The following is a 12,553-nucleotide window of genomic DNA, read 5'->3' as shown; positions in this document are numbered from 1 at the left end:
ATCACTACGATGCTTTCTTGTTCTCCCTGGTGCCTTGAGCTTGCACTCCTTGCCAGGCTGTAGGATACAGGGGAGCAAAACCGCGCAGATATTAACAAAGATTGTTCCCCTCCATTCAACGCAACAGGAGAGAAACAGTTCCAAATTATACTCCAATTCTGGTTCTGGAAAATTAACTTTTTTTTTTTTTTTGCGGTACGCGGGCCTCTCACTGCTGTGGCCTCTCCCGTTGCGGAGCACAGCCTCCGGACGCGCAGGCTCAGCGGCCATGGCTCACGGGTCCAGCCGCTCCACGGCACGTGGGATCTTCCCGGACCGGGGCACGAACCCGTGTCCCCTGCATAGGCAGGCGGACTCTCAACCACTGCGCCACCAGGGAAGCCTCTGGAAAATTAACTTTTATTGGAAAAAATAATAGAAAAATTGTGTGTGTTGTGTGTGTGTGTGTGTGTGTACTTAACATATTAATGTGTTTTTCTCAAAAATTTCCCAAATGAAACAAAAACACTTGCATGTTTTAGTTTTAGCGATCAATAAGCTCAGATCTGATCAACTGATCGAACGCCGATTTTCTCACTGATAGAGAAACTCTAAGAAGATAGAGCACCATCCCCATTTAGCCTCCTCATATTCATTTTATTCTGTGGTTCTCAAACTTCAGCCTGTATGAGAATTGCCTGGAGGACTTGTGAGCTTCTGATTCACTAGGTTTGGGGAGAAGCTCAAGAACATGCATTTACAGCATGTTCCCAGATGCTGCTGCTGCTGCTGCTGTGGCAAAGCAGGAGTCTTCGTGCAATGCCTCACCCTAAATAATAAGAGGTCGAGGGGAATCAGAATTAGTCACCTGCACTAGTTAACTTGGAGAACAGGCGGTGGTGGGTAGAGCAGGAAGTGAGAGGAATTCCTATAGGGCAGTTTCTGGCACAGCCTCTGCATCGCGATTCCTGAAACTGGCAGGAAACATTCCAAGTGCAACTCTGTAGCATTGTTGAGGATTACTGTCCTGTCAGCGCTGGGGTGTGTGACTGTGGATAGAGTCAGATGTCTTCTTCAGGAATCCAATCAGAGGCATTGAAAGCACCTATTTGCCCTCTCAAATAAAATTATAGTCTCAATTTTCATTGAATTCCTTATCATATGGAGGTAGATTTATATTATTGGACCCATGTTAGAGATGACAGTGAGGCTCAGAGAACTGACTTGCCAAAGATCACAGTGAGACAAAATAAAATGTAAAACGTCCACCCCAGTGCCTAATAAGGTACTGACCAAATTAAGTTCAAATACAAAAATAAAAATCGACCTTGTTCCTAAAGAAGTGGAGATTAAGGTCCTGAGATGCTGCCTGCCAGGGTCTGAGCAAGGACCAGAAGCCAGGGTCCTAGCCTCATGGTCCCGGGCTTCTCTGAGGCAGACCTCTAAGTATGAGCTGCCAGGATCTGATGTGACTTGGTACTTTCTAGGGCCAAGCATAGAGTATCAGAACTAAGGAAAAAAAACCTTACAAAGCCAAAGTCCCTCCTTTGAGATGGTCCCTCACAGCCTGTTAATGTAATAAAATAGTTAAACCCTTTAGCACCAAATTAGGGAAGAAGTTGTAAAACCTTTCTTTCTCTTTTTTCTTTTTTGGCCTAACAAAATATTTATAGCACAAATGGATAAAGAAGTTGTGGTACATATATACAACGGAATGTGGTATATATATACTCAGCCATAAAAAGGAACGAAACTGAGTCATCTGTTGAGACGTGGATGGATCTAGACACTGTCATACAGAGTGAAGTAAGTCAGAAAGAGAAAAACAAATATCGTATATTAACGCATGTATGTGGAACCTAGAAAAATGGTACAGATGAACCGATTTGCAGGGCAGGAGTTAAGACACAGATGTAGAGAACAAATGTATGGACACCAAGGGGGGGAAACCGCGGTGGGGTGGGGATGGTGGTGTGCTGAATTGGGAGACTGGGATTGACATGTGTACACTGATGTGTATAAAATTGATGACTAATAAGAACCTGCAGTATAAAAAACCAACCAAACAAAAATAACCAACAAATACTAAACTTTCTTTAGGTTATTTGTATGGAAATACGTTAATATAAATGTTTCAGACATTACATGAAATTTCTAAATATATATATATATATATATATTTATAGCTATTTTTTTGACACCCTGACATCCTTAAAATCAAAGTTCCTTTTAAAGATGAAATTAAGTCAACAGTAAAGGACTATTGGAGGCACTAAAAATATGTATCAAGCTTAATAGTCTCTGCCTTCAAAGAATTTATAGGTACATGAGGGGCAGGCAGGGTAAGCAGCAAAGAAATAAATCTCCTGGGGTGGCCCGGGTTGAGTCACCCACAGAGTTCTAGGAAGCAGAAGGGACCTTCACGGAGAAGGCAGGAGGATGGATTTTTGAGGAGAAGACAATGAGGAAGCTTGGTTTGCCCGGCAAATCCGTTTCTAGCACTTCAGGGATCTGGAGGGAAGGAAGGCTGTCAGTGGGAGATTAAATGTAGAAAGGTCAGATGGGGTCAGACGTGGAGGGTCTTAAATGGCACGCTAAATTCACAGCATATACGGTGGACAATGGGGAGAGAGCACGGTTGGGTGTGTTTTTGGTTTTGTTTTTTTAAGCATGGAGACTGCTTGATTAGCATTGGGTTTTACACTGCTTAACACCGGCAAAGCTCATTAAAATGGATCACAAGGAGAACAAGAACCAAGGGCAGGTGATTTCTCTCTCTTTTTTTTTTTTTTTGCGGTACGCGGGCCTCTCACTGCTGTGGCCTCTCCCGTTGCGGAGCACAGGCTCCGGACGCGCAGGTTCAGCGGCCATGGTTCACGGACCCAGCCGCTCCGCGGCATGTGGGATCTTCCCGGACCGGGGCACGAACCCGTGTCCCCTGCGTCGGCAGGCGGACTCTCAACCACTGCGCCACCAGGGAAGCCCAGAGCAGGTGATTTCTGATTAAAGTAGGTATCTTTAAAATACTTCCCTCCTCAAGGATTTCTACTGTGAAAGAGAAACAAAACTTAGTTTTTTTAAAAAAAGACAAAACTTAAGGTTCCACAGGGAGCCTAAAAAAAACCCTCAAAAAGCCAAAACAGCACAAAATAGCCAAATTTTGAGCAATAGTATTGCACGTTCCTGAATGAACCTTCAACGTTTAAAACAGTTTTGTTTACCTACTCCAAACAATCAAATTAAACTGCAAAACAATATAAATAGGAAAGAAGCCATCCAAAAAAAAAAAAAAAATACAAGACTCACTGCCAACTTTGTGTGGGGTATTGAGATTTCTAAGTAATAGTCCCTCAGGTTTGACTAGACAGATAAGTAGAACTGGGAGGGGATGTGGAGGGAGGGGCACAGGCAGGATCTGTGATCTATTTGTCTGGAGAACACAGAGCAAGCTCCCCCCAAATGTTCAGACTGTTTCAAACAGTGTCTCTTTACTTCCAAGCAATGTTCAGAAAGAAGAGTATTATCCTGAATACTTCAAAACAACTTCAAGTTGCCCTAAGAGAACCAAAACTAGATGTCACTGCCACCTGGAATTGTGTTTTTCCATTTGTCTTCTTCCCACTGGCAAATAATCAAGACTACTATCATATTCTTTGAATCTCTGTATTTTGGAATTATTTTTATATGGTGATATTATTTTGGCTTCATTTTGGAAACAAAAATAAAAGTTAATATGAGATAGGTACATTTACTCCAGAACTTGAGAAACAGTGATCTTTGCATCTCCTAAAGAATGAAAAATTGGTTTGACTAACAATAGAACTACCATATGACCCAGCAATTCCACTCCTGGGTATATGTCCAAAGAAAATGAAAACACTACTTTGAAAAGATACATGAACCTCAACGTTCATAGCAGCATTCTTTACAACAGCCAATATATGGAAGCAACCCAACTGTCCATCCACAGATGAATGGATAAAGAAGATGGGGTATATATACAACGGAATACTACTCGGCCATAACAATGAACGAAATTTTGCCATTTGCAGTAACATGGATGGACTTGGAGGGCATTATGCTAAGTGAGATAAGTCAGATGGAAAAAGACAAATACCGTATGAATCACTTGTATGTGAAATCTAAAAAATACAACAAATGGACAAATATAACAAAACAAAAGCAGACTCACAGATACAGAGAACAAACTAGTGGTCACCAGCGGGGAGGGGGGCAGGGCCAAAATGGGAGTGGGGGAGTAGGAGGTACAAACTATTGGATGTAAGACAGGTTCAAGGACATATTGTACAACATGGGGAATATAGCCAATATTTCGTAGTAACTGTAAATGGAAAGTAACCTTTAAAAATTGTATAAAAATAAAGGGCTTCCCTGGTGGTGCAGTGGTTGAGAGTCCGCCTGCCGATGTAGGGGACATGGGTTCGTGCCCCGGTCCGGGAAGATCCCACATGCCGCGGAGCGGCTGGGCCCGTGAGCCATGGCCGCTGAGCCTGCACGTCCGGAGCCTGTGCTCCGCAACGGGAGAGGCCACAACAGTGAGAGGCCCGCGTACCGCAAAAAAAAAAAGTATAAAAAATAAAAATAAAATTGGTTTGATTTAAGGAGGTATTAACATTGTACTGAACATGGAGGACACTCAGTAAGCAGGAACCAAATGAAACCAACACAAGATGTGAAAGCCTGCATTACACAGCTACAAACCCATGGGTCTGTAAGGCTGGGACTGGGCAGAGGCAGGGGGTAAAAAACATGACACTGAGTCACTACCAGCTCACCAAAAACAAGAATAGGGACTCACCTATAAATCAATATCAAAAGAAGATACAAAATTAAGGTAACAGCCATATTGGTTTAAGATTGAAATAATCGAGGGAAACTGGGTACAAATTTCTATGTATAAAGAACCAAGCTAACTAATCTTGCCTGGCAAACAGACACATAGTTCTGAATCTGAGCCAAAGCAACGGCTCCTGGCAATCTGCCAAAGCCAAATTCCTCGGTCTGGCATCATAAAATGATTTGTCTGTCGAATTTACAATTCCAGTGTCTCTGGATTCAGCTACCCACTGGGCACCCCTGGCAGCTGCCCAGCAGAATACATCTGAACTATCATTACTGTCAGGACATGGGCATTTGACAAACACTGGAGAAAAATGATACTCATTTCTTAGAGCAATATTAGTTAACAGCTACAAAGTGCTGCTACAAAGGAATTATCAAGTCTGTAGCTATAATAATTAACGAACAGTTAATAACCTTCTCCGTAGTGCTAACCTGCAAGCTGCTCCTTGGTGTTCAGTAGACATGGGTCAAACTGTCATTTAATTTACTGGAGGCCACAAAGGTGAGTCAAAATCAGAGGTCTTGCCAAACTGAGCAAACATGGTCCAAAGGCGAGATGCCCTCTGAACTTTATCCTCAAGTGCTAGGATGCTTCTCAGATGCGACCTGCTTATCATGGGTTAAACTCCACCCCCAGTTTTAAGCTCATCAGAGAAGTCTCCCAGACATGTGCGTTTTCAGTATAGAATTGTAACACGCAACTCCAAGACTGCTTGTTATTTATAAAATCTGAAAATTTTCTAGCCAGAGTTGGGAATCAGGGAAGAATTTACAAATTTTGCTTGAGCTGAGTAAGGTCAGAAAGGGAAATAATTCATGATACCCACAAGTCAAAGGCACAGATTGGCTACTTAATTCCCACCTAAGGATGGGTGCTAATCAATTTTAAGTCAGAATTATATTTAAAAATTATAAACCACTGGCCATCTGAATTTTAACACCTATTTTCCACATAAATAATTCTGAAAACGGTGAACATATTCTAATTTCTTCAAAAAAAGAGCCAGATGGACAAATGAGATAAGCAACTGTTTTAAGATATTCCCGGTAAATTAAAGAACCATGATTGATTTTAAGAAGCTACATACATCCTAGCCCTAGTTTTCTTTAGCTTAAAGTAGTTAATAAAGTAGAGCAACTTTCCTCTTTTCCTTAAAAAAAAAAATTCCCAAATAAGACACTGATGCAGCTGACTTAACCTACCGACCGACCGTGTCTCCCAGTCCACCTGACTCATGAAGCAACCCCAACCAAGGTAGCCCCTTCTCTATTAAAGCGCTTTGCTCAAGCCCAAGACCTACTCCAATCTCTCCTCAAGGACCTATGCAAGACCTCATTTCTCCAAATACAAAAACCACCTAATTGCTGAATGATTGAGGAATTGGACAAATGTAATTTCTGATACCTCCCTAGCTCCAAAAACCTTTATTATTAAAGTCCTAATAGTTTTGGTCACTTATTTTAGTCACTTCATGTTAAGTAAACAGAGAAATTGGACAAAGCCCAAAGAAGAGAAACAAAAATGACTAATCAGTGTAAAACTGGTCTGTTTAACCAGAAAAAGAGAAAACAAAGTTGGTGACAACCATTTCACGCCACTCAACTTTCAGCTTACTTCTTTAGGTGCTGTTATCATCCCTTTCCACCTCCCTTCTCCCATCCATGTACAGATCTACCGCAGTGCAAGGCATTTAATGATTTGTGAATGAATAAATTAAATTGATACCCCCGATTTCCCGCTTCACTGCAAGCAGACAAGGTCGTGGTGGAGTGGCCAGTGGCCCAAAATTGAACAAAAGAAATTATAAAGGAAACACACATATGCACCTTCTTTTCTTTGTTCCCAAGTGTCATTCAACAAAATAGACAAAGAACACTATGAAAACTCACCCTATGGAGAAACTTGCTTCACTGTCACTGAGGCTGTACTCTGTAAATTATTTCCTTCCTCCAAGAGCTAAAATACAAAACCTTTTATTAAGAATTCTCACATCCTTATAGAAAGATGTTCCAGTGCTTCAAACTCAGTGCCTCCTCCCCCTAAAATACCTTATTTTTTTTTAATTAATTAATTTATTTTTGGCTGCGCTGGGTCTTCATTGCTGTGCGCGGGCTTTCTCTAGTTGCAGCGAGCGGGGGCTACGCTTTGTTGCGGTGCGCAGGCTTCTCATTACGGTGGCTTCTCTTGTTGCAGAGCACAGGCTCTAGAGCGCGCGGGCTTCAGGAGATGCGGCGTGTGGGCTTCAGGAGATGCGGCGCGTGGGCTTAGTTGCTACGCGGCATGTGGGATCTTCCCGGACCAGAGCTCGAACCCGTGTCGCCTGCATTGGCAGGCGGATTCTTAACCACTGCGCCACCAGGGAAGCCCTAAAATACCTTATTCACAGATAAATTTGTAAGACTTTAATTGCAGAGACACCATGTATGATGCCTAGTCCCCAAACCCCATGCTCTAAGAACTGCACCTCTCATGGGCCCTGGCAACTGTATTTGTGATGTATGATTCCACATGCCCTCCCAAACCATCCCCACCCAAGGTTGACAGGTCCTCTCTCAGGGGGGATGAAAACAGGGATTCTAGAATGTTAGTCAAGTCTCCGTTGAACTCAAACTGAGGCTGAGATGGCCGCTGTGGGGTAGCCATCTTGAGCTGTGCGCTCAAAAGCTGGACGGAAGGTAGAGAGGGCTAGAAATAAAGAGTACAAGCAGAGAAGCAAAGATGGGGGCCATAGAGCACCAGAGAAGAGAACTAACACACCAGCTCTCCTGGACGTTAAGGACTTTCTAGTTCCTGGTTCACGGCTTCAGGCTTCTGTGAACCCCACTTGCATTTCCCGCACTTGGGTCCTGAGAGAGATCCTGATCTTTGAAATTCATTACCCCAGGTTTGTCTAAGGTAGTTCACAACCATGCTAAGCTCCATCGAGTCATGAATATTCCTGATATCACAGGAGAAGGAAGGGCCAAAACTGTTCTTGTTCTAGCAGCAAAGGAACAAATCCACCATTTGTAACATATTTTCTGTTATCTACAACGTACTGCTGTTTCATCATTTCCCTGTACAGTTTCCAGGGGAGGACTGACCTGCTGATACAACCCCCATAACCCAATCATCCACAGCTACTCCAGTTGGGGATCCTAACAACCAAGCTGGTTAACAAATGCTTTTCCTGCAAATAACAGTAGGAAAACATTAGCACAGCATTCCATTCTCTTCTTCAAATGTACTTAACTGACCCACTTCAATGTTTGGGTTTTGTCTTTTTTCTTTTTTAAGCTTGAGAATCATCAAGTGTGCGCTAGAGGATCCTACAGTTCAAAAGTACACGTGAATGTAAGCTCTAGGGGGCAGGGCCGATGCCTGTCCACCCTTGTATCCCCACCCCTGCACGGTACCCCATGCTGAGTGAACATTTGCTGAGGGAAGGAAAGGAGGGTAGGTAGGAGCCTAAGAGTCAACAACACAAACTCTGGGCTCAGACAGATCTGGGTTAGACTCCCAAATCTCCCCTTAGAACATTTATGAAGGCTCAGAATTCTGCTAAGAATTTTACGTACACTGTCTTATTTCATCCTCCTTCCCCCGCCAAAGCTTTAAGGTATTCTCTCTCATTTCACCTTTGGTGAAAACTGTGCAACTTACCTGTGGCCACAAGGTTAGTCACCCCAAGTCCAAGACCCTAACCCCATGACAAACTGCATTTACTGCTGACTTCGTGTCCTTGGACAAATGATTTCATTACTCAATTTGCCGAAGATTATGGTTCTGAAGACTGTCAGACAGTGTCTGAAAAGTGCTTAGCACAGTACCAGGCGGAGCCAACGGCTCATTAAAAGGTAGTTATTATTATTAGAGTTACTAACTTCTGCTGCAAGCAGAGGCACTCTGGGTCCTATAAATTACACATTCTCTGGAAAACAGCCATGTCCAAGATCTAGGCAGCCAAAGCAAAAGGAGCAAATTAGGACCAATATTTATCTTGGATATGATCTAAGTTCTCCAATAGGGAGTAACAGATAAGAAATCTTTTCATAGCCTGAAAGCAATGATTGTGCTTGAAGTTAGGGGGCACCATACTGCTGTATATCATAGAAACATCTGCCCCAGAGTCCTCAGCACCCTTGGATTTTTCTCCAACAAAGCGGAGGTAGATAAATTCTCATCAGTTAACACCTTTTGTGGCAGGGAGGGGAACACTTTAATATTTCTTTCCATACCCTTCCACAATTTCAATTTTAGGTCCACTATATTCCTATTCTATTTCCAATGCCTCTGCAATTGTTTCATTGAGATAAAGAGCATTATTACCTTCTTCAATGACCTTTAAAAGTTCAGGGAAAAAAAGTATTTCATTAGGATTAACAAGCATAACACCAAGAAATGTAAAGTACCTAAAAAAAAACTGGTCGAAAATATGTAAATGTATATATTGGCAATTGTTGAAAATGGGTGATAGGAGCTCATTATACTAGCCTCTCTACATTTATATATGTTTGAAAATTTCCATAATAAAAAGTTACAAATAAATGTTTAAAATAAATGTACAAATTCTACCTTTTACTAATTTAGTTTTTACTGAATACCTGCTTCGAGGATGGAGCAGGAAACTGGGTCCGTATCACTACTCTGGGAAACAGCACAGAGTAAGGCACTCAGTTGAGGGAAGAGAAGTAAAGAAGGTTAAATTAAGGTGGAACTAATATAAATCATATAGAAATGGAATGTGTTTCTACAATGCTTTAATAATGAACTTCAAGTAAGAGACCCAGGGCTACAAGACATTCCTAAGGAGACTTCTTTATACAAACAAACCAAACTTTTTTTTTTGAGTACATATAATAATTGTTTGCTCAAGCCTGGTTTACATTTGGTTTTAGCTGGCCAAGGAATATCCCAATTTAGAGGTGATTTTTCTAAAGGGCAGAAATAAAGAACTTTGTGCCAAACCACTAAAAGAAAGCTGGAAACCAAGGTACCGGCAGATGTCTCTTCAGTGGACAAAAGATGAATTTTCTCTTTTCAATTCACAGTCACCTTCTGAAAGCGTTAACTGGAAAGTTATTTGTTCTACCCAGATGATAACCCGTAATTGAAAAATCATATCTAGAGATCTTTTAGTTTTCCTTACCCAGACGTACACAGTGTTTTTCATTCAATTTGTGGAGTTAAATTCTAGCTTAAAACCCTACCATTGTCCATTAAGTCAAAGCTAAAATAAGAACAAAACCCAAAAAAACTTAACTTTCAAATATGTTAGTGACCTCTATCAACGAATTCTGATCTCCCTCCCTCAGAGCAAATTCTGTTCCTAGAATGCTAGGCGTGAATTTCCTAACACCAAAATTTAAAAGAACCTCTAAAAAACTGATAAGAAGCCACCTGCTGTTCTAGGTTGAAGCTACGTACACCTCTTCAACACTGAGGATAGCTGGTCCCCTCCTGACCCCATCCCAAAGGCACGGTCATTTACAAAACAAGTGCAAAAACAAAACTAATCAAGACAAATGGCTTTCTACTCCATCACCAAAACGATGTAACAAGAGTAAAGAAACACTTTACCATCAATCTTCTACAGAGTCCGGCTAACTGAATTTTCCCCTAATCACAGTAAAATTTAGGAAGCAGCATTTTCTTCTAAGATTTACTTTATTTGCACTCTATTAAAAACAGTGCTTTCAGATATTCTAACCATGTCCTCCTGGCTTGAAAGGTATACAGCAATCTCTTCTCTATTCCACTCGCCCAATCCAACCCCTTCATTTCTATACGCTTCCAGTCTTTACCACTTGCCCTTTATTAAAAGTATTCCTCTTAGTTTACGGGACAAATGAGACAATGATGGTATGTTTTATCACAAATTGAGGAATACTACATACAGTGTGACAGAGTAGTACATAGGTGAATGTTCACCTTCCTTCTCACGCTAGTATGTTTTGCCTCACTGTGTTAAAGTAAAACTTGTCTACAGTTCTGAGTGCCCCTTGACCGGTCCACAATAAAAGAGGTACGAAATCACTCTCAGAACTGCCCTGAAAAACGTGCTGGATTATCATTTGTAGAAAATACTGAGTAGCTCGACTATCCCAACGTAACGTACACGCACAAATATCATGGTACTCCGCGTTCCCATATTTCTGCCAATCTACCTGTAAATGTTTCCAAGAAAAATTACCACCCAGGGAGTGACTGCTGGCCATCTGAACAAAAACATGGTTTCTTTCCAGAGGTACTTGACTACCCTCTTCTGATCACTTAACTGGTTGTTCTCAGTGGATCTCCCCAGCAATTGATAGTTAGGAAAGGGGGCTGGGGCTCAGCACCAGGAGAGAATTTTTAACTCAAGTGGATGATCAAATAATGTCCTGCGCACAGAAAGCCAAGGGCAGCACTAGAAAGTGATGGTGATGAGCCTTACTCCTTCACAGGTCAAACTCTTCCCACACCTGCCAAACTCCACAAGCCAAATGCCACACTGTGAAATGACACTGTCTCTAGAATTCTCTAAAAGTGCTTTCGCTGGAATCCCCTCTGAACACAATGAAGGGCTGACGGGCAATATTAGGTGACTTGAAAGTAGACATTTAAGATCATGAGTTCTCATGTCTCGGACCATACATAATGTTTCTAATAACCTGTCCCAACGTGCGGCGGGGGAGTGGGAGGTGTAGGGGGAACCAGGCGGACTTCTTGCTTCTTGGTTAAAAACTAAAGTTGGCTTGCAGCCCTGCCAAAGCGACAGACCACGGACTCCAAACGTCCCCAGTCCCCGCGGGCTGCAGCAGCGGCCGGGCACCCGCGCGCGTCCTACCTTGGACCTTTCCTTGACGTAGTATTTGCCCAGCCGGCTCCCGCAATACAGAACCAGCCTGTCGATGAGGGACAAGAGGAAGTTGATGGCCTCGCAGCCTTCCTCGTTGCCCCCGATCCACGTGATCTGGTCGCCCCGCAGGTGCCGCTTGGAGACGCCGGCGCGGGGCCCGGCCAGCTGGCCGTCCCGCAGGGCCCCGTTGCAGTGCAGCTGCTTGACTCGCTCCAGGACACAGTCACCCACCACCTCGCCCAGGAAGTTGTCCAGGTAGCAGAAGCCGACCTCGTGCAGACAGGGCACGATGTACTCCAGGGCGATCTTCTCCAGATCCAGCCTCATGATATGTCCTAGGGGCATCTCGCCCGCAGAGCCGAGCTCGGGGACCCCCAGCGTGCACCCGGAGAGAGAGCGACCCGCGAGCGCGCTCAGCCGAGGCGCAGGGAGAGTGGCCCGGAGTTCAGCTACCTGCGGCGGCCACGGTCCCCGAGCCACCGCGGCACCAGGGAGAGGGGAAAGTTGCTCGCAACTCTGGGGAGCAGGGATCCCGTTCAGGGACCAGCGGGAGTTGTGCGGGGCTCCACGACTCAGCGCCGGACTGGCCCAGCGAGGAGTCGGAGGGCCCCTTTTGGAAACGTGGAGCCACCACTGGCGCGGCGGCGGCCCCAGGCGGGGAGAGGCTGAGGTCCAGCCCCTGAGCAGGCCGACTCCGCGCGTCACGGGCCCCGCCCAGGCTCCGCCCCAGGACCGCCTCCGGGACAGCCCTTCCCCCCCCCCCGGCCCGTCACCCCGCAGGGTTTACCCCTTGCCCAAGGAGCCCCGCGAGCCCGGCGCCAACCTCCCTTGTTTGTGACCAGGAGAGGGGCTGGAGAACAGACGGCATTTTTAGAATGCCATCGATTTGC

The 12,553-nt window shown here is 44.0% G+C and overlaps 1 protein-coding gene across 3 annotated transcripts in view; it reads right to left on the bottom strand.

Moving 5' to 3' along the window:
• EGLN3 (egl-9 family hypoxia inducible factor 3) overlaps positions 1–12,346 on the bottom strand; it is a 253,852-nt gene extending 241,506 nt beyond the window's left edge. For all 3 annotated transcript variants that reach the window (XR_009539603.1, XR_009539604.1, XM_060143824.1), the window contains exon 1: positions 11,652–12,346. Coding sequence is in view for 1 of the 3 variants with exons in the window: in XM_060143824.1 (XP_059999807.1) it covers positions 11,652–12,008 (357 nt within the window). In the remaining 2 variants the exon portion in view is untranslated. The remainder of the gene's footprint in view (positions 1–11,651) is intronic.
• Positions 12,347–12,553: the final 207 nt, after the last annotated feature.

This window comes from Lagenorhynchus albirostris, chromosome 1 (assembly GCF_949774975.1).
Source record: "Lagenorhynchus albirostris chromosome 1, mLagAlb1.1, whole genome shotgun sequence".
NCBI classification, from domain to species: Eukaryota; Metazoa; Chordata; class Mammalia; order Artiodactyla; family Delphinidae; genus Lagenorhynchus; species Lagenorhynchus albirostris.
Note: the sequence above shows the minus strand (reverse complement) of the source record. Positions and strands in the feature narration are given on the sequence as shown.